The sequence below is a fragment of the Sphaerodactylus townsendi genome, linkage group LG05 (assembly GCF_021028975.2).
Source record: "Sphaerodactylus townsendi isolate TG3544 linkage group LG05, MPM_Stown_v2.3, whole genome shotgun sequence".
Lineage (NCBI taxonomy): Eukaryota > Metazoa > Chordata > Lepidosauria > Squamata > Sphaerodactylidae > Sphaerodactylus > Sphaerodactylus townsendi.
The window spans coordinates 97,089,204-97,116,601 of NC_059429.1; the positions used below are offsets into that span (position 1 = coordinate 97,089,204).

General features: G+C 42.1%; 1 protein-coding gene across 2 annotated transcripts; it reads right to left on the bottom strand.

Annotated features, from left to right (window-relative positions):
* Positions 1-299: 299 nt before the first annotated feature.
* Positions 300-26,937, bottom strand: CSRP1 (cysteine and glycine rich protein 1). Of its 2 annotated transcripts, none has more exons than XM_048497425.1 (6): positions 26,730-26,937; positions 11,869-11,981; positions 4,827-4,995; positions 3,779-3,908; positions 3,268-3,361; positions 300-2,063 (listed from the first exon to the last, which is right to left on the bottom strand). In XM_048497425.1, exons 2-6 carry the CDS (start codon positions 11,978-11,980, stop codon positions 1,987-1,989), a joined length of 582 nt encoding a protein of 193 aa, XP_048353382.1. In that variant the 5' UTR covers position 11,981; positions 26,730-26,937; the 3' UTR covers positions 300-1,986. The 2 variants fall into 2 exon arrangements, with proteins under 2 accessions (XP_048353382.1, XP_048353383.1); XM_048497426.1 differs by having other exon boundaries at positions 26,726-26,847.
* Positions 26,938-27,398: the final 461 nt, after the last annotated feature.

Genomic DNA, 27,398 nt, shown 5'->3' on the forward strand with positions numbered 1-27,398 from the left:
CCCAGACCCCGGCGACGCGCCGGAGGGCCGGAGAGCAGGTAAGTCGACCAGGCGACGGTGCCCAGTGGTGCCGTCGTCCCGGTTCTTTCTGGGACCGTCCATGCGGACGGTCCCAGCGTCATCGGGTCGGCGTCAGAAACGCCGACCCAAGCCCTTCCGCCTCCGTGCGGAAAGGGCCTTAGATTGTGCTAGTACTGTTCAGCTCTTTCATGTCTTTAACATCTAAAGATCTTCTGCAGATATATTCATGAATGGTAAGCTTTCTCATATTTTATTACAAAAGCGACCAGACAAAACAATTCTTGTTAACAGCTTTATTGAATATATATAATAATCTTTGAATGGTTCATATATGCAAGAAACATTGTAAAAATGTATTATTACAGTCTCTGACATTCTTGTAACAGCTGTGTGGAGAACAGAATTTTAATTTAATTCCATGTTAATTATCTCAGATTAAAACACTATTCGTATTATATCCTAAATGAAGTGATGTGTGTGCTTAGCTCACACCCGAAGGGTTTAGCATTATATGGACCCATTTTAATTTGGAAAACAAACCATTAGAGAAAGTTCTCTTTTAAAAAAATAAAATAAAATAACAAGGCCATCAAGACCTAGAAAACTCACATCCTGCCTGAAGCCTCATGAAGGTAATTGTAATAACATTACTGAAGATGTTAATATACTTGGGACAAATTTATTTAGATTACTCTCTACAATTACAAAATTTCTGCATTTAAAAGGAAGATTCTAATCCTCTTTAATTTCTTCTCTGCTAATGCTATGCTGTAGTTTGGTTTAATCACTAGCTTAATATTTTTTAATATCACTATCTTAATACTTCTAGTATGTTAATCATTTGCTGCCAATAAGATGGATCCTGTTTTGCAGGCAGCCTTGGTTTGGAAAGGATAGTTCAGGTGCCAGCAACTCAAGGTAACAGACAGGGCTTTTTCACTTCTGAAGCCTCTCCATGACTGAGGAGACAGTATCTATTTCTCAGCACTGGGAGAAGAAAAGTGAAACTGACCTCATCAAGCATTTCCATTGCTCAAGGAAGTGACACAGACAGGAATGATGACAAAGCATGTATTAGAAGCAAACTAGTTTTTTGCATCTTTAAATGTTTCCTGCAGCTGTAGGAGAGCCACAGCTAGATGGAATCAAAGGCAGCAACTCCTTTCTGGCTTGCATGCCTTCTAGGAATGATAGCAACACCACTGGAAAAGACAGCTGTAGCATGAGTTTTTAAATGCCACTATTCTCTCAAAGAGGGGAAAAAAACCAAAAGCAGCGACTACTGCAGAATATATCAACCCAGTAGCAGTAAATGAAAGACACAAAAAATTTCCCCATTCATTCCTGTAAGCTTAAGAAGTGTACTTTATTTATGTGCTTAAATATTTTCACCTTCTGTGCCTATACCTCTTGCACACCTAATTGTTTAATCCTTTCCAGCTCTTAATTCTTGTGCACCAAAACAACTTTTAATCAGCTTCAATATTTTGCATGTTAATTTTTGTTAAGACTGTTAACGTGTGGTTTGATATAGCAGTACATGTCTGTTTCCAGTGGGGGGAGGGAAATGTTTGTGGACGCTATTGCAGCATTTTATAGACAGTTGCAACTTTGCTCTTTGCCAGTTATAGCTTCCACTGTGGCTATAAGCATGAATTTATGCTAAGGAAGGCAATTATTGTGATATGATCTATGTTGAGTTCCAGCCAATCACAGCAACATGGAACCTTTTAGTGTCTTAAACAGCATATAGAATAGAGTCATACCTGTTTGGCCAACTAGCAAATAAAGAAGTGGACTAGAGAAAACACTGGAAAGCAGCAGGTACTGGTATTGCATTAATAATACATTTGCAAGGACTGGTGAAATGGTCTCGGTTTTTCAGAGGTTTTTTCTGGGTAAGTTCAGTACTAATAAAAGCATTGACTGCTGGAATAAAGATTTCAGAGCAACTAATCCACCCCCTTACTGGGAATGGACAAGTGCTCCCGCTCCCTGCCCAAAGCCAAAGCCCTTGGGTCCAAAGTTCTTGGCATAGCAGCCTGTAGAAGAGGAAAAGTGGAGAGAAACAATTAGTACTTGTACAAAGAGTGGTTGTCACAGAAGAACCAGAATATTTTAAGACTTATAGAGGAACCAGAACATTTTTAGGACATATAAGTCTCACTGAAATTTAAAAAAAAATACTTCCAGGTTTGGCCTCCTGCTTCAGAGTCAAACTGCTCCACATGATGCCTGCTACATGTATAAAATGTCCCCCAATGTCGTTTTCTTACCCTAAAGCTGCAATCTGCAGCAGTTGCTGGGATGGGGGCTTTTAGCAGGAAAAAAATCAGAGGAAAAAAGGTTAAGGCAGTCATGCACTGCAGATTTTTGAAAAAAATAAGCTGAGAAGCAGGTGTGGTTTGGCCCTCAAACATGAAAGGTATCAAAGTCGATATAAAAATGTGTTTCAGTGTTAGTGATTTATATGGGCTTTCACCTGGAGTAACTTCATAGGAGTGGAATGTAAATCTCATTAGAAATTATCTCTCAGGGGACACGCTGAAGCAGAAAGAAAGGGATCAAGAGCACAGGTGAGAGCAGAACAGGAATTCAGGTTCTCCAGTTAATGTTCACAGAACCTGACAGCATCTTTCACCTCAGTTTTACTTCTTACCCATTTGAAAGCATTTGGAGAGGGATGGACAGCCCCTTTCAAACTTGGCTGCGGTGGATCACGGTGCCAGCCCCACCGTTCCCATGGAGGCTTCCTGGTGGCGTGGGGAGGCTTGAACAGTAAAAAAGCCTCCCTGTTGCCGAGAAGCCCTCATCGGGCTGAATGGACTTACACTGCCTTTTGGGCAGTGCACGTCTGAGGTCTAGGCCGCCGGCGTAATGCTGGCAAAGGCTGGAAGGGAACTGACTAATGTCAGGTCCTCCACTGGCCATGCCCCTGGCCCACCCTTGCTACACTGGCAGTGATGAAAGGATCCTTGGGACACTGGTGTGGCATCCAGCACCACATCCCAGCACTGGGGAGAGTCATGACGGCTGCATAACAGCAAAGTTGCCCCTCTGCTGGGGCAAGTGCCCCAGGAGGGGCGAATCCACCAGTGCAGCCGTGTGCTGCTCCCACAAGTATATTGGGCCCTTTCTTTGGATCGGGCCAATAATACTCTATGCCTCTGCATCCCATTTGGCAGCTGCCTGGTGACTTAGCAAAGATAATCACCCAACCTAACCAAGGTATCTTAAAATACGTACCTTTGCAGTAGACTTCACCATCCTTATCAGCCAAAGTAGTAGACTCCAAGCTTTTTCCACACTTTGCACATCGGAAACAGGCTTTGTGCCATGACTAGGGAGAATACAGGGAACAGCTATTCAATTATTCACATTGAAAGAGTTTATTGACCTCCTATATGCTATATATTTGCCCCCAGTTATATTGCCTTAGCCATGATCTATTGCAAGGGGTTTCAGAGGTCACTTCTATGATAAAAATTAAGTACATATATACACTTGCAACCCTCCTCAGTACTTATACCTGGTGAAGTAGGTTTTACAAAAGATGGTGCCACAGTGGCTAGTTAGATGCTCAGTAGCCACAAGACTGTCTTCTTTCTGCACCCTACATGGATGCCCTAAGTCCACAGCAACTTGATGACCAAAAAAAATGGTACTCACCTGTGAGTCCTGTATTTCGTTTATGTTTTACTTCCGCATTCCAGCTCAAATTAGCCTGACACCCCAGCATTTAACACCAAGCCCTTACCTTCCCAGCTCCAACCACCTTCTCAGCAGCATACACAGCCTGACCACAGCGGGGACATCCATCAGCACCTCCCACTTTCTGTGCTATCTTTGATGCATTGGGGTTGTTGGTGGGATAATGAGGTTGTTGCCTGTGGAATCCAGACAGGGAAACTATCATTATGTGAGCATGTATATAGCTGCTGCAGATGGGCCAGTTCAGGCTGTGACTGGGGTACTGAAGCATAGCTGAGTGGTTCATGTCAAGAGAGATCTTTGGCTTTCATTACTGAGTGGAAGCTCAAACAAAGCTCCATCCATGATGGAATCTATTTGCATCCAGAGATTCAGTTGGATGAGGCTCCTGGACTCAGCAAGATAATCCTAATCACATGCTCAACCAGTAGCCATCAAAGAGCCTGAAGTGAATACAGACCAGCCATTTTCTGTGAAAACAGCATGGGCTACAGAAGGTATCTGGGGCTCAATTCTCATGTCAGTGTTTCTGGTGCTGCAGGCTGACTGAATACACTTTTCAAGGTCGAACCTTAAGTAGCTTTCAGAAACATTCTCCCCATCCCCCACCCTGCCTCACCCACCCCAACCAGATGTCTTCTAATGGAGCTTGTTTCGGGTCTTGGGAGTCTAGCTGTGGAAAAAATGCAGCAAGGAGAAAAGCAGTGGAAAAGTTCAGCCTAATTTTCCCACCCAGTTCTTCTGTCCTTTAAAAACTACTTCCCACCCTATGCAACTTGTAGCAAACTTGTGTGGGCTTACATCCTAATACAATGTTAGGGCTGAGTTCCAAGCTGGCATTTGGGATCCAGAATTAACTTGGAAACCGGCAAGAATTCCAACACATTTTTTTGCTTTAAACTGGATTTTTATCTAAACAATTGTACTTTCATTTTAAAATCAGTTTTGAGTCAGCACAAACTTTGACTTATAGAGACACCAGTGGTAGCTCTACTTTGTGATTGAGCATGAAATAAAAACTCTTGTGTGCTAATTATGACAGGTTAAATGGATCCCTTTCTTAGTAAGTTGCAGAAAAAAGGTAAAGAACTCACTGTTCAGGTTTGATCCCCAGTCCTTCCCCCTTGTCCATGCTTAAGGTCCCTGCTCCCTGTCCAAATCCATAGCCTTTTGGCCCATACTTCTTGCCATAACATGACTTGCAGTAGATCTCTTCTCCATGCACAGCCACTGTTGTGCTGTCCAGGTTCTTCTTACAAACCACTGCAGAAATAGGACAGAGGCAATCAAATACTATTTGTGAGTTGAGAGAACAGACCTGGTTTTAAGCGGGCTTAAAGGATTTTTGGGTAGCCACTTAAAACCTTAGGGAGTACTTAGGGAGTCAATTAAATACTACTTAAATTGCATTCCAGTTTACAATAACACTGCATTCATTTCTTATACACTGGCCAATTCAGATAGTGACTTTTTCATGAAGGAAAGCTGACAGGCAGGATACATAAAAGCAACAAGTTATAGATAAGGAAGAGAAAGAAAAAGAAAGAAAAAGAAAGACTAAAAATGCAAGGGATTAGGTTTATAGGTATAATTTAAAAGATCCAGTCAGTCTTGAGTAATTAGCCCATCAAATACAATACTCTAGAGGGTACAATATTGAAAACAAAATGGCTTTACAACTTGGCCAGTCTAAAAAGTACACACTTTGCAAAGTTTATGCATGGGCAGACCGTGATGTATAGACAGATTGTCATTCTTTACCTTCTCAGCAAATCACTGAAAGATTGTAAGGAGATTTTTGGGATTATCTGTGTCCAGCATTGTCACGTTAGCCCTATTCATACCATTTCTGTGAATACGCTCACATCTGTTGGTAGGAAAGAGCCAACCCCTGATTATTTTACAAATGACATTGGATACCAGCATCTGGATAAATGTGAAGTTTGAATCACACATTCAACAGCACCTGATGTAACTTATGAATCAATCAACATCCATATAGAGAAAAATCAAATGTACACTATTTAGTTTGAACAAATGTTCACTGTAACTTGTGATCAGGGCTACTGTCCTCATGGCTACGCAAGCATACTGTTACAACCTGGGCACAGTTACATAGTTCATCCTAAGGGAGTTCTAATTGCCCCAGAAGGTGAGATGAGAAGGGGTGCCTAGTAAGGGTGAGAGAGATCAACATTATAGCTGGTTTTGAGCAGCCAAAAGTTGTCCTCTAATTTTCAGTCTCTTCTAATTCCAAAGTACTTATTTTTAAAGTCTTGAGTTCAAAAACATCCCTTAAAAGAGTGATCTTGTGACAACCAACAGCATAAATCCGCGTCATGCTCAACCTTTAAAGTCTCAGGAAAAGACAGCATGCCTCTTTACCAGAAGAAAAACATCTTGCTCTTGAGGAATGCAAAAATAAACACTGCGTGCTCCTCTAGGAATGCCACAGTAGCAACCGGCCCTCTACCTTGCTACCAAATATGGGACTCTAAAGGCTCCACTTCCTCTTCTTATTCCCAAATATGGTGCTTTTCTTTTTCGACTGGCTTAGCTTCTGTCAGAATTAACAGCTGGAGGAAATCAAGATGTGTGGCTATGAAAGGGAGACAGTTTGAAAACTCTTGTCCAACAGAATTACCTAATACTTCTGTATCGAGTCTGGAATGGAGTTCTGTGATTGCTCAGAACAGATGTCTTGTACATCTGTTGCATTTAGGTCTCACCCAGTTCAGTAGGTATGTCTTATTGCCTCTTAAGTAAGCCAACTCAGCCAACTCAAGGAGGACTGGTTTTGATCAAAGAGATTTCATTTGACATTTTCTGGCATTTATCTTTCATTCCAGTCCTGTCCACCTGCACTCTTCTTACAAGGTTTCTCCAGCCTTATCTGCAAATGTGAAGCTGCTACCAAATTATTTACGTTAAAAATGATGCCTTTCGAATTCAGGTCTTGAGTTCCAAGGTTGTGATGCAGTCACCAGATCTAAAAAAAAAAACCTAAAAAAAAAAGCCTGCCCATCTCACAACAATTTAGCTGAAAGAAGAATCTGGTTTGGGTGTCTTTTTTGTTTTTGTTTCCTCCTACCACTGATTTACACTTTTGGCTTCTAATGTACTATGTTGGTGTCAATTTAAAACCAATGAAACAAAAACTGATTCACCACTAATGCCTTATTCATATATACTTGGTTAGAGAAAATGCGGTCAAGATTACCAACTGGACAGGAAAAAATAGCAATGTCTTTTTAAGAGAGGTTTAATAAGTGGAAGTGGGCAGCTGTTATTTAACTTTACGCATGAAAAGCTTCACCACCTAATAATCATTTGCAGTTCAAATTGGTATTCAAGGGACAGAAAGAGGGCCCAGTGTAAGTGTTGGCAGCCATGAATGAGGTTCATTTGCAATAACTGTCCAGGAAAGTTGATCAGTTTAGGAATTTTTTCAGTGCAATAAGAGACCAGAGTCTGCATCTCATTTTGTATAGTTTAAAATCTACAGTTATGTACATTTTTTAAAAAAAACATAATTTAGTTAAGCCTTTCCTGTTTTGTCAAGCCCTCACAATGGATTATTTATGAAGATTCTGGGAAGTTCTTATTTTTGCCTTTATTGTGTTAAACAGCTTGATATCCTTTATCATTTGAATAGTTTTAATTACAGTAAGTCACTCTGTATCTCCAAATTAGGGGGAAAGTGTTGTTCATAATGAGTAATGTGACAATTTTAGAAAGTGGCAGTAGACAGATTCAAAACCAACAAGATTTTCAAGTATAAACCTTTGACAATCAAAGCTCCCTTTTGCAGCTAATGTGATAAGTTTATCCTATCTTGCCTCCCACTCTGATTGCACAGTTTAGATATGCTTGTTTGTTGTATGCCTTGGGCAGTGCAGTTTTTGGAAAGGCCAAATACGCATCTTTAAACGGTTATCATACTGACAATCAATCAAAACAGTAAGAAATGGCAAATTCAGTGTGCAAAGATAAGAAGCTGCAAGCTTGAGACAAATCAACCCACTATAAACGCAGAGGTTTGTTCTAATACCCTTCCATGTTATTGCCGGAGGCATGAATGGTTCTTGGCCCTTTTTTGTCTTAGGCACATTTTAGAAAGTTGTAAGAGATTATTGCTTTCCCTCCTTCCCCTTACAGCTGCATCATTTACTGAAGAGAATTTACTGAAGATATACAAACTATACAGGATTTTTAAAATGTGCAAACCCATACTTTTCTAATACATTTCAGAACTGCTGCTGGCTACACGCCACATACCTGAATGTTCTTATCCCAGTACTGGAAAGAAATAGGTGTTATATACACAGACATTTGAGAACTTCACATTTATTGTTTAATTGAAACCAAACCAGATGAGCTAGGGAAGTCCCCTATGTCAACCACTGTGTCTGCCTTATTCATATATACTGAGGGTTAGGGAAAGTATCTAATTTTGTACAAAAAAAACACACAGGGAAAGAGACTCTATCTTCTTTGCCCACCTGACTTTGCTACAATCCATTACTTCCAATACTTTTCACCCCATCTCAGTTCACTTTTGATGCAAAATGCTGACGTTCTCTTAAACGGACCATTTGTAGTCATAGTGCATGCCTGGACCAGTCAGATAAATGATGAAATGTGGGTGTCCCCATCACATCTAGTTTGGTTCTTATTGATGTAGACAGAGGTGACAGAAACTGGTACACATTAGAAGTACAGACTGTATGAAACTTGTTTCCACCATCCATGCTTGCAATTAAAAGGCATGGTTTCCCGCTGCTAAATTTCAGAGCAGCTGCTGAGCTAGGACCAAAGAGCTCCTTTAAAAGGGGACTGTTTCTTCAGTATTTTCAGAGATCAGCAGGTCACCACAAAGCAGTGGCGTAGAGGCCACGGGAAGTCGGGGGGGTCAGGGGATGGGAGCACGACGCCCTGGGCAGAGCCGCAGTGGAGGCATAGCCGGGCTGTGGAGGGGGTGGGGCGAGGACAGGCGGTGTCACGGCAGGGGCGCAGGGCACGTGCGCGCCCTGGGTGCCGTTTCCCCTTGTTCTGCCTCTGCCACAAAATATCTGACACATTTCCTCTCACTAGTCACTGTTTACTTTACTAAGACCCAAAACAAGAATTAAGAAGAAGAAGAAGAGAAGAGTTTGGATTTATATCCCCCCTTTCTCTCCTGCAGGAGACTCAAAGGGGCTTACAATCTCCTTGCCCTTCCCCCCTCACAACAAACACCCTGTGAGGTAGGTGGGGCTGAGAGAGCTCTGAGAAGCTGTGACTAGCCCAAGGTCACCCAGCTGGCATGTGTGGGAGTGTACAGGCTAATCTGAATTCTCCAGATAAGCCTCCACAGCTCAGGCGGCAGAGCTGGGAATCAAACCCGGTTCCTCCAGATTAGATACACAAGCTCTTAACCTCCTACGCCACTGCTGCTCCATGATATTGTTAGAAGGGAACACAAAGACTTGAGGCAAGGATAGATGAAGAACTCATACAAAGATAAATCAGTGTAGGATTTAGGATGGAACAGCCCTACACAAGAAAAATCTTTTCATTAAAAATGAAAACGCCAGCTGCTAAAGAGGCTGACTGCAAATCTCAGCTTTGATAGACAGACTTCTGCCAGTGGTAAGTGTCTGGCTATCTGCTGTCAATTACACAGGAGTGATAGAATCATAGAGTTGGAAGAGGCCACAAGGGCTATCAAGTCCAACCTCCTGCCATGCAGGAACAATCAAAGTACCCCAGACAGACGGCCATCCAGCCTCTGTTTAAAAACCTCCAAAGAAGGAGACTCCACTACACTCCGAGGAAGCGCATGCCACTGCTGAACAGCCCTAACTGTCAGGAAGTTCCTCCTAAAGTTTATATAGAATCTCTTTTCCTGCACCTTGAACCCATTACTCCTTGCCCTAGTCTCTGGAGCAGCAGAAAACAAGCTAGATCCCTCTTCAACATGATATTCTTTCAAATATTTAAACATGGCTATCATGTCACCCCTTAACGTTCTCTTTGCCAAACTAAACATCCACAGTTCCCTAAGTCTCTCCTCATAGGGCATGGATTCCAGACCTTTTACCATTTTGGTCGCTCTCCTCTGGACCCATTCCAACTTGTCAATAGCCTTCTTGAATTGGAGTGACCAGAACTGAATACAGAGGTCTGACCAGTACAGAATAGAGAGGTACTATTACGTCCCTATTGATGCATCCCAGAATTGCATTGGCTTTCTTGGCTGCTGCATCACATTGCTGACTCATGTTCAGCTTGTGGTCTACTAAGACTCCCAGATCCCTTTCACTTGTAGTGTTGTCAAGTCAGTTGTCACACATCCTATATCGGTTGTTGAATATTGAATAGCACTGGGCCCAGGAGAGAACCCTGTGTCACTTCTCTCCAGGATGAAGATGAGCAATTCATGAGCACCCTTTGAGTTTGGTCAATCAACCAACTACAAATCCATCTAATAGTAGCATCATCCAGTCCAAATTTTACTAGCTTACTTGCAAGAATGTCATGGGGGGCCTTAGCAAAGGCTTTACTAAAATCTAGGCATACTACATCAACATCATTCCCTTTGTCTACCAAGCGAGTCACTCTATCAAAAAAAGAGAGCCGGAGCAACTTCCTTCCCAGAGTGCTTCACATTGCTCTCCTGTCCTCCATTTTATCTTCACAACAACCCTATGAGGTCTGAAAGTATATGACTGGCTGTCACAGTCTGGGGCATCTTGCCTGTAGGAGAGAAGGGATGGCCACAGCCGTAAGGAAGGCATCAGCCCAGTTGCAGAGGTGAGAGAAGACTCATTTGGTCTGGTGAAAACAAGGGAGAGCAGCCAAGAAGAAAAATTAACTCCCTATGGAGAAAAGGCCTCCTTGAGAAGAATGGCCTGCTCAGAAGTAGGAGCAAAGAAGTAGGTACTAGGGGTGGCCAGGGGGAAGAGGGATTAAAGGTCCCAGCCCAACTGAAAGCAGTGGGAGGGGCACTGGAACCAGGTTCAGAACCCCAAACCTTTTGGAGACTTTTTTAAAAAAATTATTGTATCATTTGAATTTTACAGTTTATAATAATTTCCTTCTTTGTGCATTTTCAAACAATACATTTTCCCCTTTTCTCCCTCCCCCCCATTCCATCTTCCTCATAGTTTTGTCACACAAACAGCAGTAAGTTCATTCTCTGTAGCCTCTTCTCCCATATTTCTTCATTAACTCGAGCTTCTTTCATCCAGTCCACGTATATTATCCATATCTTCAAAATTTCATTCTGTTTATCTTGCCACATATTATTTTTGGTTAATATATCGAAAATATCAAGTGTTCCCAGATATATTCTAGCCATTTCTGAAATGTCAATTTTTTTCTTTTCTTTCCAGCCCAAGGTTATTGTTGCATGGGCTGCTTTAATCATTATTGTATACATATAACTATATTTTTTATCCACCCTTCTGTCTTCCATTACACCCATGAACATTAAGTCATTATTTAAATCAATATTAATCTTCACTAGTTTTTCGATATATAACAATACAATTGTCCAAATTTTTTTTACTTCTGCACCTTTTGGAGACTTGAACAGTGACTTCCCTGGGCCAGAGGGAAGACAGAAGGAACTTTTTCCACCTGATGCAGGTAAGCCCCCTTTCTCCTCAGCCCTACAGAAAAGGTGCAGTGGACAGTTCAGAAGCTGAATGACGTGAGAGAAGAACTCAGACTGGAAAAGCAGGCCCAACACCTAGATATGACCAGATGGAGGTGGTGAGAGGTGAACTGGCCAGGCTACAGGGTAGTGGTTAATGACTGGAACCAGCATTGTAAAGGAGCAAAGAAACAGAAGTGTAACAGTTACGTGTCTGATATGCTGACTCATCATTTTCACTGAGAAGACAATTCCACCCCCACCCCCCAAAATGGAAGAGGCCTCTGACCCTGAAGGATTCAGACTAGCCCAGGATTTCCCACTAAAGTTGCATGGCAAAGCGGGGATTCAAAGCTGAGATAACCTTGGTCAGTCTTAAAGACGCCACTTGATTTTCTGTTTTACTTTGATACAACAGACTAACACAGTTAATCTTTTGCAAACACTTCCACGACAACAGAAAAGAACAGCGGTGCCCTGTGGACTGAGATACTCACTGCACAAAAAGCAGGATTTGTGGAAACTGTTGCCTTCACACTGTACTTCTTCAGCAAAGTACACGGTTTTCTGGCACACGCCACATTTTTTTCCTCCTCCCCAGTTTGGCATCCTGCAAAGGGGACAAGTGGGAAAAATGTCATTGCCAAGAGACAAATTAAGTCAGGAAAAAAACCCATGGAACTGAAGCAGGAACTACTATAAGAACAATTAAGGAAACTGTTAGGGCACAAGAATCAACCTGCAAGATCCTGCAAAAAGATAACGTTTTGTGTGTTTTTCTGGTGTGCCATCAAACTCCTACAGTATAGCCTATAGCTTGAAAAGGGGACGCACTTGTTCCTAAAGATAGGTGCACACTATTCAAATTCTATTTTAGTTTGTCTTTTCTTTGCCTCTTTGTTTCTGCAACCACCCACCCCCAATGCATTTCAAAACACAAACAGAAGGTAAGCTCTGGAATAAGAAAAGGATCAGATAGTAGGTTGCCTCAAATACTTAACTGGTAGTACCCTCCCACACTGCAGATCTGTGATTGAGGTAGAAAAGTATTATATATTTATATAATTATGTCTATGTATACACACAGATATATGCATGTTTATTTATGTGTATTCGTACACATACATATAAACATTCATTCGTATCCCACCTTTCTTCCCATTGGGGATTCAAAGCAGCTTATACCATGCTCCTTTCTTCCATTTTATCCTCACAAAAATCCTGTGAGACAGGTTAGGGTGGGAGATCAACCAGCAGTCTTTCAAGGCATGAGTAGGTATTTGAACTTGGGTTTTCCAGAAATCTGAAACTCTTCTGGACTAGGCTGAGTTGAAGAAGACATTTTTACAGATACATTAATTTGTTTCTCCAACAGGAATGACTGATGCAGTATAACCCCAAGGCCTTACCTGAGGGAGGAAGAATCAGCAGAACCCCTCCCTACCAGCAGTACTTTGGTCTTTCCCAGCTTTTGTTCTAATGTATTCACTCTTACCCATTTACACAAAGCAGCCAATCAGCAATCCTGGACCTCTACCATATCCTGGGGAGATTTGGATAAGAAACTACATAGACAACCCCAGAACTACAAATAATTTGGCCTGAGGGCTTTACACAGAGGTTGAAGATGATGACAGATATGACTGCACGTCGTAAAACATCACAAAATAGTAAATGATGGAGCTGCTGAATTTAGTGAGCTACAAGCATGAAATAGAGAGACGGAATTTCTTTGGCATCCCATTTGGTCTCAAGTATTCCTTCATATGGCTCCCTATTTTCTGTGCCCAGAATGTAGTAGGGAGAGGACATAGATGGTGAGATAACATGAAATGCTATGTGTCTTTTCTTTTGTAATGCAAGATACATTTATTAGATAAGGAAAAAAGATCTAGAGGGCATCACCTCTGTAAAATATGGACATTGTTGCTTTGGGTGAAGTACAGGCATGTTTGAAATAATGGATTTCTATGGATACTCCCATTTTATGACTTTTGTATTTGTGAAATAAAGACTTGGGGGAAAGATGTTGGAGTGCCAGGTTGCAATTAAAACCTCCTCAGAGATCCAGGAGATAAGGAAGGAGTTCTCCTACAAAGTCCTTTTTCCTATTCGCCTGTCGTGCCTGTTGTAGCAAGCAGGACTTGAGCGGGTAAGGGAGGAGAGAGTACACAAAAGACAGGAGAAAAATGGGAGGGAGCTGCTACTTCTCCTTCATAGGAATTTTACAAGCAAGGTGTCACTGGGAACCTCCATTCACTTGTCTTTGAAAAAACTGGGGCTCATGGTATCCAGAAAGTGTTCAAGATAAAGTGGATCATGTGACATAAGTTTTCTGCAAAATAACTAGCCTCTTCCTTTACTTTGGATGCAGCAAAATGGAACAGAGCCAATGGGACCAGTTTGCCTTCAAGCAATTAAATGCACAAAACTCCTGGGATCTGAGTGCAAGATCAGTACTGCCCTAACAGATGCTTTCCAAGGTGCATATAAATCCACCCAGTTCCCCATAAAAGAGGTAGAGGTAATAAAATAATGGGTGTGGTTAGACAGATTGAGTCAGAGTTAAAGAAAATCAGATAAGGAACATGAGGAAGGCAGTGCATGGCTTGAAAGCACAGGATGCCCTGCCCTATTACCATCTCTTGAATGAGTAATAAATCCAACTGACATACGCAGCACAGGCAGACTATTCCTTACACCTCTCCAGCTGGAGGTAAAAAAAACACCTCAGACTCCAAGCATGAGGTCAGTTACCAAATCAATAACCCTATGGGGGAAGAATGGGAATGCAGCCTTGTGTCCGTAAGGAAAAAATAAGACACTTTACAGAGGCCTTATTTGCACTATTTGTTTCTTTCTTTCTTCCTCCCTCAAAAGTGAACAGGACAAAATCACATAAGCTGGGACTCTAGGTTGAGTGCCTGCAGCCTGCCTTGTTCCGTTTAAAAACAAAACAGAAGAGAGCTTTTAGCCACATATACTAGATAGTAGGTCAACAGATCCACTTTTGAGTTCTTTTAAGCACTGAACCTCAGAATCTGGACTTGCAGAGTTACTGGTTTTCAGTTTGCCTAGTAGTCCTAGAACAGTGGTGGCGAACCTTTGGCACTCCAGATGTTATGGACTACAATTCCCATCAGCCCCTGCCAGCTTGGCCAGCTTGTTAAGGCAAGATATGTGTGTGCTGTCAAGTCACAGCTCACTTAAAGCGTAGGGTTTTCAAGGCAAGAGACTTTCAGAGGTGGTCTGCCATTGCCTACTTCCATGTCATGACCGTGGAATTCCTTGGAAGTCACCTATCCAAATACTAACAAGGGCTGATCCTGCTTAGCTTTTGAGATCTGATGAGATCAGGCTAGGCTGGGGCTCACAAAAAACAAGTAGAAAGGCCATGAAGGAATGAGAGCAGCTGAAGCATCAGGAGCACAGAAGGACAGAGTTTGTGGTGGTGGTCAAAATGGCCGTCAAGTTGCAGCCAACTTCTACTGATCCCTCTCATAGGGTTTTCAAGGCAAGAGTCTTCAGAGATGGTTTGCTACTACCAGCCTTTGCCTAGCAGTCCTGGGCCTCCTTGGTGGTTTCCCATCTAAATACTAGCCAGGGAAGACCGTGTTTAGTTTCCAAAATCTGACATGATTGGGCTAGCCTGGCCTATTCATGTCAAGGCACAGAACTTGTAGGCCCTGAACATTTCTGTAGAAATGAGAATTCCAGCAGATTCGGCACTCTCTATTCCTGCACAATAAGCTGCATCTGCTGAAATCCCCTCTTGCACTCCACTTCAATATCCATGAGTGCATCCACTGTCAGCCTAACGTTATTTTCAGTCACACACCCCAAGCACAGTAGCCCACGCTGACTCACGAGCTTGCCTTCTCAATAGAGCACTGTAAACCCAGCCTGAAATGCACTGGCTAAGATCCAAGGTATTATTTTGCCTGAGCAGTTCAGCCATTTCAGGAAATTTCCCTTCAAAACAAATACTATGGACTAGACTCAGGAATGGGGAGGATTTGCTATCTTGGGATCAGAATATCCCCACTTGGGGTATTTTCAACAGCTGTCACTCATCATATCATTCCCCTTCTCAGCATTTTGCCTATTAGCTTTTTTTGCTCTGAATTCCCTCCCTCACTGCCAAATCATTCCAGCTGGGATTTTTGGATATCCTTAAAAGGAGATGTGGCTCAGAGTCTCTCTCTTTTTTTTCTGTTGGGGCAGGAGCCCAGTAAACTATGCAGGAGGGAGGCCAGCCCAGGATTTCAATAAAAGGGAGTGCCCCTAAAGAACAGTTTGTTTCAGATGTACAATAGTTACTATGGACTTATCCCAAACTAATGCAACTTCTGCAGATTTGCACAGGTCAAATCCAATCTACTGTGGCTCCAGAACCATAATGATCAGCCCCCACATAGCACTTATAGCCAAAAAGAGGATTTCAGCATGCACAACTTTTCTTAGGGTAAACTGCATTTAGGCAGAATTTCATCTTTGGGACTGTTACTAGCCCAGCTGCAGTCTGACAGCCCAGAGCATCTCCTGGCTCTCTGAACTGCAACAGAAGCTGCCTGAATTGTGACAGATATATCACATAAAAGGCACTTGGAAGATGGAAAATTCCTGTCATGTACTTGACACAGAACACATTCAAGATGCAAGCAGAATCCAAGAAAGCTTGCATTGTCTGACCAAAACTAATCATGGAGAGGAGATTCATTATAAGCCAGAGAATGAATCTGTAATTAGCATGCACAAAACACAGTGTACTATGAGTTGAAGCAAGGTTCAAGGTTTTCAGTGATCCCAAGCTGAAATTGAATCTGCCCAATGAGAGCTGACCCAACGCCAATTGCATTCTGTGCTTACTTAAGAAACAATTAGGAAAACCACAGGAAGGTGGAACTAGCAGTGAATGCGCCATACTTCCCGAAAGTGAGATCAATGTTAAATGTTCACTGTATAATGCCCTTGATTTATCAGGCTTGGTTCCGGGAGTAGGAATACAAGTCAGACATCTGGACCCAAAGATTTATTTGATTAATGTGAATCTGATAGTAGCCACATACCAATTTGGCTTTGCCACCCTTTGCCTGTGCAACCCTTCCCTATCATTAGCATGTAAACTCTCTTGTTCTTGGGAAATCTGTGAGATTTTTAAGCTGGACTTTTCTGTTCCTTCTTAAAAGCACTCGATGTAAAGATTCTGGTATCAAAAACCTTCATACTGTGTAGTTAGAATGGTTATGAACATTTCATGATGTCACAGAAACTCGGGCAATATGAGGAGAGTTTTATGGGCAACAGAAGCTATACTAAAGGCTGTACAACACAGAGAGGAAGGAGAGAAATATAGGAAAGAACTGTGATGTGTCGCTACAGGATTCAACCCAATGAACATTGCAACCATGTTCCACAAAGACGATCCCAAACAGAAACAAATACCGTGAAAACTGTAACAAAAAATTGACTTGTGGCATCTGAAAGAGGCAGGCTTGCAGAGTTTAAAAAACAGGACCCTGGGTGGGCCAGATACAACTGCACTGTATAAACATATCAGAGAATTTGACTTGATGTCAAAATTAAATAGGTTAAAGAAGACCATTGGCTCAAGAATCAGAAGCTGTAAACACACAGGATGAAATGCTGATAGCTGGCAGAGATTTTAGGCATGCTAAATAGCAACATTCAATCCTGACTATTTGAAAGTTCAGACATTTATTCTGTCTTTAAAAACTGCTGACCAGAGACAAAGTCAGGTATCTACAGAAAACATGTGACTAGAATAAGTAATCCATGGAATCAACACTGCCAACTAGAAATTAAAAATGAGGAACTGTTATCACGTTAATGGGAGGCTTCAGTATGCTACCCTGCAGAGCTGTCTGACTAGGATATCGAACAACATAGTTACATTTAGACCAACATGACCTCACACTAAATCCTAACTCAGTAACTGCAAAGAAGTGCATAACTGAACTAGATTTAGATAACTGGCAGTGCCATCCTAAGAAGGGTTATACCTTTGAAATTGAATGGGCTTAGGTGTAACTCCGCTTAGGATTGCAAAGTTTAAATTTTAAACATATAGAGTGTTAACTGGAATGACTAGAAGTAAGTCTAGGGGAGTAAATCGACCTTTCAGATGTTCCAAGAATTAATACAGGAAACCTGTCCATGTCATCATCTGTCGTAGTGGAAGACAACAGTAGACTGAGGCCTTTTAATAGTGAGGATACTAAACAATTTTGTAAATTGCAATTCTAAACAGAGTTCCATGGCCCGACTGGACTTAGTAGGGTACAACTCTGCTTAGAGCTGCACTGATAAGAGTATTACATTTGTCAGTCTGGCAACCAGTCTTGAATATCTGCTTCACTCTGCAAAAGAAATTGTTCTGTGTCGAGAGAAGTAAGTAAAAGACTTGAAAGTGTAGAAAAACAAGATTTGAAATGACAGCTATCAATGCAAACAACAGAAGTATGCATCGGGAGACCCCAACACCTGTACTGATTTTAACACTAAAACAATACAGCACAAGAACACTGAAAGACAACCATAAATCAAGCTTCCACCAAGGCCATTAATCGGTTTAGAAACTGTTGTTCATGTCAGAAATCAGATATTCACACATGACTACAGGGACTGAATTTTCTTTCATTAAAGCAGCTAATAGGGTTTAAGCAGAAACAGATCTCCTTCAAGGCATGTATATTACAGCAAACTGGTCATGTACCCAACTGATCAAAAATGCTGCCAACTTCACTCATATCTTTGAGACTTCTAGATCAGCCAATGCATTCAACTTGAGTTCCCTAAAAAAAAATGGTCCCAACACTACAATTAGTCCAAAATTGTAGTGTTACATAGTATTTCTTGGAGAACAGCCCAAGCTCAGTGATAATTTCGTATGCAAACATCCCCAGGTTCAATCCGTAGCATCTTCCTACCTAAAAGGATCAGGTAGTAAGTGATGTGAAAGCAGGGCCCCTGTCTGAGGAGAGTTCCTGCCAGTCAGAGTAGACAGTGAATGGGGACCTTGATAGACCAATAGGCAGTTTCATCTTTCTGCTTCACATATCTCTTCTCATTGTTTTGCTGGACAATTGGGGTTAGAACTTAACTTTAGAACCTGATTCTCATGTATGGTTCCTGCTGACCTTCAAGTTTTTTTGGGTGTAGAGTTTTTTTCTGTTCAAAAATTTTTTCCCTGTGAATTGTTTTGAAAGCTTTTTGCTGAAAAGCAGCATTAAAAAGGCACAAAACCCCCATCAATCTAAAAAGCACTAATCACCCATTTGGAGAAACTGATACTCGAATTCATATAAGTCTTCTGTCCATTATCTGGAAGAAGAAACAAAAGGACCTAAGTGCATACCAGCTGCCTAAAATCTGATTTATACTATTATAACTCGTGTCATAAACCATTAATTTGACACTGCACATGGTTTTTAATCCACATGCACACTGCCCTTAGGGGACAAGGAGATACTTGAGCTTAAATTATACACATCCTGGAACTAAACAAGATCACATAAAGCAAAGTCTTGTGATCCAGCCTCTCACTTGATGTTATTATGAAGCTGATTAAGCATCTCTGAATATAACAGACACATGGTTTTCCTATTTGTCAAGCTATTAAATCTGCAATGACACTATTCGGTGTAATGTGTAGTCTTCAGGACTCTGAAACCAAAGGACAGAAATTCAGAAATATTTGAAAGACTTTGCTAGAAATTAATAGATAGGAAACACCTGAAAATACTGTCAAGGTCCTGGTGTAATTAAGCACAACCCCATAAGAGTAACAATAACAATGCGTCAGATGTTGAATTAACTTTCCATCCATTAATCAAATACGCACATCAGAGATATGCACTCAGCAGGAAACGGCTTAAGCAAACAATCATTTTTCATTTTTTTACCATTTAATCTGAAGGTCAAAATCTTACTTTTAAGAAATTATCTTTGAATAAAAACGCTTTGCTGCAAAGGTGATAGAAAACAAGGGTAGTAAGATTGGATACTGAGCAGCTGTTCAAAAACTAGAAATGTGACTTTTCTACCTTACCCACAATGCCCGTAAACAATGTGGAAAATTGCAAGTGTTTGGACTTCCCCACTTTGTGTAAGGCAGTAGGCTTGTGTTTGATTTTTCGCCATTGCTTTTAATTCTTGAATTTTCCATGTTCATCTGTACAATGAAAAGACAATAATGACCAGCATACATGATTTAGAAATGGGTATCTACTGCTTTCTGTATCACATTGTCATAGGGGAATGAAGCATTCAAGACTACAGAGCAGCAGTTTTTATAACACTGTAGGAGGATACACATTGGCTGAGCCCACTAGAAGCTTATCCAGTGGTACAAAGGGAGCATTCTCAAGCTCATGTAATACAATTAATTGCCATGTAATCTTTCACTGTCCCACTGAGCATATGAACTGCTTTAAACTACTGGTCTATTCTAGCCTGATATGATGTATTCTTAGCAGCAGTCTGGCTATTCAAGATCCTTTAAAGAAATGCCGGTGATTTAACTTGGGATCTTCTGGATACAAAATATGTGTTCTGCAGCAAAATTACAGACTATCACACCACCAAAGAGGATCCCAGGTTAAATAAAAAAGCACATTTCCCCCCTCCCCACCATTCCAATGCACCTCTTTGTTTGTCTTCTACATGTGTTCTATGGAGGCTTCAATAGTACTGAATGCGGATCCAGGGCATGTGTCCATTTGTGTACGCAGACTGAACATGTGATTTTGTAACATCTAAGCAACAAAATGCTTTTTGTACTGTTAGTACTTTCCTCAGCTCCTTAATTATAATGCAGCTGATCAGTGGGTCAACTCTGAATGCCATTTACACTCCCTTTACTTGGCCATTATAGCACCCAAGAGGTCTTCTTGAGATTCTACTGCATGGTACTGCAAGCATGAAACAAGGGCCCTTTCCCCACTTACCTTAAGCCCCGCGCTACTCTCCTCAAGTAGCGCGGGGTCCAGCTGCCCTCCCCACTTCAGGGGCGGCGAGAACGCAGCCGCCCCGATGCTGCCTCTCTCGCGCCCCCTCGATGCGCGTAATTCCTGGCACCTTTTGAAATGGCGCCTTTTGATGACCCCGTGCAGAGTGCGGGGTCGTGGGGAAGCCAGGGCGCGCACCAGGAATTGCGCGCGCCGGGAATTGCTCGCAGCAACCCTCGGGCAAAGGTGAGTGGGGAAAGGGCCAAGGAGAAGTAGACTGCTACAGGACAATGCCAAGATAGGTGGTTTTCTTAAGCAGCATCAAAAGACCTTCTGACCTTGTATTTGGTAAATAAAAGAGGCCTAATGACTCACTTACTGCCCCATCCAAGCCAGTGTGAATGAATTTGTCCACTTAAATTCCACTTCCTGAAACAGTTTGTTATTTTATCTATTTTTATGTTAAAAGGTACATGTTCATTGTGTGGGTGAACAGAACAGGAAAATGATAATGAAACTGAAAACCAGTTATCATGTGAAGAATAGAGAATATCACTGGGATATTATAGAAGAGAGCTCAAGAAATAATAGTTTTCATAAAGACATATATAGACTTAATTGGGTTCAATTTCTTTTGTCGCTACTTTCCAGGGTTGTTTTTTCCATGATCTAGCAAACACCATAACTTTTGATTTATCAAAGTTAAGTTCCAGCTTGTTTAATTTACAGTAACTGTAGCATCTGTTCATTGAACGTAACAGGCCTACCCTAGTGTATGACATTATAATAGTATCATCTGCATAAAGAAGCGCCGGTAAATGTGTATTTCCCAGTTTGGGGCTGTGTCCATCAATATCCCCAAGTTCCAGTGGTAAGTCCCTTAAGTATATGTTAAACAAGGTCGGAGCAATTATACACCCCTGTTTCACCCCTTTGTTGCTTAAGATATTATTGGTCAATGCCCCCTCCTGAGTGCATTTTACCCGGCAAGAGGTGTTGGTGTGTAATTGCCTGATTAAAAAAAGCAGTCTGGGGTCGATGTTCAAATCCTCCATTTTCTTCCATAACAAGTCTCTAGATAGTGAATCAAAGGCTTTTTTTAAAGTCTAAAAAAGCAACATAGAGCTTGCCTGATCGTTGTTTTAACTGTTTTTGGGCAAGGTGGGCCAGGACTATTGCGTGGTCATAAGTAGATTTTCCTTTGGAAAAACCTATTTGTTCGTGTCCTATGACCTCTTGCTCTTGAATCCACCTGTTTAGTTTAAGGTGGAGAAACCTGGCATATAATTTGCCCACTACAGACAGCAGGCTGATGGGGCGATAGTTAACAGGGTCCTGATAGTCACCTTGTTTATAGATTGGAACTATTATCGCTTCGAGCCATGTTTTTTGGTATTTTTCCTGTTGAATTTACCTGGGTAAAAACAGAAGACAGGAGTTGTGACCACCAGCTTATGTTGGATTTAATCAGTTCAGAAGTAATTAAATCAGGGCCTGGAGATTTGCCATATTTCAGATCTTTTATTAGGAAATTTATCTCTTGAGGAGATACAGGCGGCCAGTGTGGGATGTTTTCTGGATTGATGTCTGCACTCGTTGGTATGCTGCTAACATTAAATACTTGGTTAAAGTAGGCAAACCATGTTTCCGGAGAGATACAATATTGAGGGGCCTGTTTCAACAAGAGGGATTTATTAACACATCTCCAAAATTGTTTAGGGTCTTTGGAATTCAAGGCCCGAAATAGACGTTCCCATTCATACTCTAGATTTTGTTGTGATTTTATCTTTATCAAGTTATTTAGATTGTTTTTCAAGGATGTTAAATGATTGTATAACCAATGCAAAAGTAGTTCCGCAGCTACTCTATGGCTTTCCAGTCCTTTTCTTAGCCCAAAACACCAGTCTAAACACTCTACACTCTAAATTTCTGCATAGGATTATGGGTTTCCCCAACTGCGTGTCTTATGCAGCCTTACGCATTGAACTAGGCCTATGTTCCTTAACTACCTTGGCTTGGATTAGAGCAACTATATACTGGTTAAAAATCCACCATCATTCCAAGCCAGGCAGTTTCACATGCTTACTGCTCTCTGAACTTAACACTTCAAACTGGCATGATAAAATAGTTGATAAGATTACAGAAATTGGCATATCTATGGATGAAATATCAATGTTATCTTATTTAGAGGCAAAAAAATTGTTAAAAGAAAAATTCCTTGAATGGGATTATCAAAGATCTTTAATAGCAGCAAATTCAACTTGCTCACCTCTAAATCAATCACTAATTGAAGCAAAGGGTTGTATGTCTCATTATTTACTTTATATGATTAATTTTAGATTGAGACGTGCATTCTCTTTAGCAAGATTCAATATTTTGCCATCTGCTCTACTCGAGGGTCGATTCCAAAAAATACCAAAGATCGAAAGATTATGCCCTTGCAACAGCATACAAGTAGAAACACTAGAGCATATCATGTTTCACTGTCCAAATAGGGAATGCTTAAGGTATAAGTATCAACCATTGTTTACATCTTTTAATGTAGATATGACAGATGATCAAAGGATAAAGTATTTCCTGGATGGATCAAATCAGGATTTTTCTGAATTAGTTGCCAAGTTTCTGTTGGATATTATTGGCACATCTGCTAAGGGAGATTTTTATATTAAATGATGGTTATTTGAGTTGTAACTATGTTATTCTGGTTGTAAAACGTTTTTGGTTACAAATTGTTTTACTGTATGATGCCAATAAAGGCTTTGTGTGTGTGTGACTTAATTGGGTGGAGTATCAAAGAACCTAGAACAGATGGCCAAGGAATGCTTTTGACATATGGACAGAGGGGAAATTTTCCCTTGAAGGTGGAGTAGAAAGAATAAGATAGTGGGGGAGAATTAACATCAAGAATTGATGCGCAAGTGACTGTATGGTCCCAATTACTTTGCATCCTTTATCATTCACTCTGGATGGAATTCAGCCTTTGCTGTTTAAACTGCTGTTCTAGTACAGAAAGATATGTATGTTACTGGGACACTAGAGTACACCACAACATATTTTCTCCAAATGGAATGCAGTCTGGCTTGGTGAGTTAGAGCTCTAATGAATGATAGATGGCTGAAGATTTAGCTACCTAAATAGCCTCAGGTCATGCAGTGACGAAGGGAGGGGGAACTGCGCCCGGGGCATGAGCTGCCCGTGCCCCCTCCCACCCCACCCCCAACATGCCCCATCCCACCCCCACCCCACGACAGCAATGGTGGCGCCCAGGACAAGCCACCCTGGATGTCTCCATTGCTGCTACATGTCTGATGTCATGTGAATATCCTTACAGAAGAGTATGAGCAGAGTCCTGTGGAACAGAGAGAAAGAGTTTGTCTCACGAAGGAGAGGTGGATTTGGCTTAGAATTGTGGGCCTGCTGGTGCAGCACATCTTCCAGAATCAAGTTGTGATGATTCTGGTAAAGTCCCCCCACACACACACACACACAATGATGATAAAGTGGAGTTTATTCATTCATTTCTAAGAGATTTCTATTTCCCCCCCGCACACCATTTTCCTGACCCAAATTGAACCACCCCCACAGGTAAATAACATCCCTCGGCTGTCTGAGCTCCTTCTCCTCCCCCTGACTCCGCCACAGTCCTTATCAGAACTGTGGGCCCGGCACTCCTGACACTTCCCATCAAAGTCAGATTGGGAGAACCTTGGCTGGGCATGTTATGAATAATAAGGAGTAATCTGGGACCAGGTAACCAAGCCACTTAGGAAAATAAGGGCCACCCGTGACTGCAATGGATTTATACTACTGCTTTGGGCAAGTCTTTGCACACCAACCAAGTGTTCTTATTTCTTAGACGTAGAATTGTCCATAGATAGAGACAAAGAGTCTCTATGAATCATTCTATGCAGAAAAAAGTGCTTTAAAGGACATGCCATATTTTCTGTCAGTGTTTTGCCATGATCTACAGGCAGTGGTTAGAGGTTCCACAGTTGGTCTGCTAGGGAAGCAAAACAAACACTCATAATTATCAGACTCTGAGTAATATAATGCTTTACCATAAATGGGCATTCTTTACTACTAAGCAGCAGATTCTTAAGTGAGGAGGTATTGCAACTAAGCTAGAGTATAACAATTCCGTGCAGTAGCACCACACCCTGCTCTGATCCAGTATTTTTCTGGAATATACTTAAATGCTACTTGGATTTCTCCCTTCCAGGAGTAGCTAAATTAATTTCTAACACAAGCTGCTATATTTTGAGCAAACACTTGGTGGGAGGGGGACCGGACAAGCTAGCCCCAATAAATTGGTATGTCATGATCCTCTGTAGTTTCTGTATATGCTAAAATGTGACTATTTGTCTCCGGATGTAGTGTCATTACTGATTGTGAAACTAAGGAAACATCAATAAATTACAGGAAACCAGGTCTGTAAGCTTGCTACCACTAAGTGCAACACTAGGCTGGCTGTCCCCACCCCCCACCCCCATTGCTGCCATGTCTCAAACTGCAGTGCACAGCTGCAGGGTGGAAAAGGAGTGGTTCAACTTTGCTAAAATCAGTGGAAGTTTTGCTGCCAGCTTTACTAGGAAGTCAACAGCACCCATTCCATGTAAGTGTATTGCAACAGCAGTTTGTCACATCCTTACACCTAACATCTCTTCAATCAGACCTGGTTGTTATCAAAGAACTCTGCTGGTACCCAGCATGCTCAGTTCTTTTGAAAGTGAGGCTGCAGCTCTGTCTGATGGAACTGTCATTTAAAGGAATTGGCAGTTTATCATTCATTACAACTATAGAAACAATTGCCTCAAGGTGTTAACCAAGAAAAGGAAGCGTTTTTTCTGTTATGCAGATCATTTACCTCAGATGCTACTGTGTGTTGAATGTGGAATGCCATATTTGCAGGGTAGGTGTATATAAGATACTGTTGCAGAAACTACACCTTTGTGTACATATACTCAATACATGAGTCATGACAAAGTGCCAGCAGATTCTATTCAGAATAGAACAGAACACAGAGAACAGCATTAGGTCTGAAATTAAGAAGAGTTTTCATTGTGAAACATTGCTTTCCATCAGGTTACAATTATAAAATATATGGGCTTGAAAAAGGATAACGAATATCCAGAGGTTTTATAGCAACTCATTATAGCAAAACATTCTGAGAAACACTCTTGAGACCCACTGTCCCTCTTTCTAAGAAGAGTTTTAATAGCTGGATGCCATCTATTTTAAATCTGAATTAGTTTTGATAATTGAATGCTGCATTTTAAGTCTTAATTTAACTTTGTATTTTGTTTTTATGGTTTGTTGATGTTGTACACCGCCCTGAGCCCTTCGGGGGAGGGTGGTATAAAAATGAAATAATAAATAAATAAATAAACTCAAAATTCAGCTTCACCTGTTGAATTCATGGAAATTTCTAAAGTTATCCATTGGAACAGAAATTGAGATATTGCTTGAATACAGTTTGAAATTCACTTTTGTTATGACTCATGTATTGAGTATATGTACACAAAGGTTTAGTTTCTGCAACTGAATGTGGAACGCCAACAAGATTTCATCAGACTAGTAGTATCTGTTGCCATATGCACAGCAAATTACTTTGAACTGTCACTGTGCATTGACACTCTCATGGCTCTGCACTACTACAGTTAGAAATGGGGTGGAAAAGGAGAGGCCAACCTCATCCCTAAAAGAACCTGTCAACAATTCTCTGGAACATTGCATCATGATGGCTAAAGCTGTATTTTGTGCTATGTCTCAAAAAAGTGAGGTTCCACCCTTTTCAAAATTATAGGCCTTCAGGAACAATCCAGATTTGAATATAAGAATAAAAAACGGACTGCAACTACTTTTATTCCGTGTTAACTTTGAGTAATACCAACTCCTTAATTCCATAAGGACTAATTACTACACACATTTTCCCCTCCCCCCCGCCATTGTTTGGTTGGAATTGCCACTGCACGCATTTTTTTTAAGAATAGCCACGATCCACTGTTAAAGGGAGGCGTCAACATGGCTTCAATTCAAACCAGTTCGATGCGCGACTAAGAAAGTCCAACAGGACTCGTTTCCATTTGATGTAACCACGTAAATGGTCCGGATCCTCATTCCGGGTTAATTCCCCGTGAGAGACAAGATGCGCACAGGGTGGTTGTGCCTGCTCAGTTCAAGAGCTGCAGCTGACAGCTGGCTTCCAATTTGCTAGCGGACACCCGAAGGCGCTTCCGCGGACGCAGAAGGCGGGAAATCCCCGGCGTCCTTCCACAGCGGCTCCTCCCAACGGCAGAGCATGATCCCTATGGCGCCCTTGGCCCCCCACACGCCCCCCCCCCGAGCCCAGCTGTGCTGAAGGGGGCGCCCCCGGGTTGTGGCTTACCTGCCTGCTGTTGTGCGCGCCGCTGCTGCTGCTGCTGCTGCTGCCGCCCCTCGTGCCTGGCTCTGCGCGCCTCGCTCGCTCGCTCGCTCCCACTAGCGCTGTCCTGGCCAGCCGAGCCCTCCCGGGGGGGTTGTTTTGTTCTCCTCCGGAGAAGGCGTGTCCCACCCGGCAGCGGCAGGGAGGGGAGGCCGGGTTCTTTTGCGCTGGTGGTATGGCGCAAGAGAAACCCAGCCTGAGCGCTCGGAGAGGGGCTGCCTGGCCGAGGGGGGAACACGCTGGCCGGCCCCGGAGGCGAACTCGAGAGTGCCACGGGGGAAAACGGTTCGCAGCCCGCTGGCGCTCAGCTGGCATGCACGTGTGAATGTCAGAAAGGCCTCGCGAAACACGCGGCTGTTCTCAGCGCGCTCCGCCTGGACTTGTGAATGGGGTGATGGGAGAGAGAGCAGTCTCACGCGCGCTATCACATGCAGGAAGCTCGAAATGCGGCTTTCAATCAGCTCTCCCGCACGGGCATCATCAGTTAAGAGCAGATACTGCAAAGGAGCAGGTTAAAAGCTCCTTTTTCTGTTTTGAAAAGCGGCAAGTGGTTGAATCCACAACTGCATTTCCGCACCCCTCCTTTTTAGCGTGTGTGAACGGGGGCGTGGAGGTAACGGTGATGTTAGGAGATAGG

Bases quoted from the DNA above. Each gene is read 5' to 3' on its own strand.
- CSRP1 (XM_048497425.1), bottom strand. From the start codon at position 11,980: ATGCCAAACTGGGGAGGAGGAAAAAAATGTGGCGTGTGCCAGAAAACC. The intron at 4,996-11,868 runs GTGAGTATCTCA...CTATTTCTGCAG, and splicing joins CAAATCCTGCTTTTTGTGCA to TGGTTTGTAAGAAGAACCTG. The intron at 3,909-4,826 runs GTGAGTTCTTTA...TGGATTCCACAG, and splicing joins CTGGGGATCAAACCTGAACA to GCAACAACCTCATTATCCCA.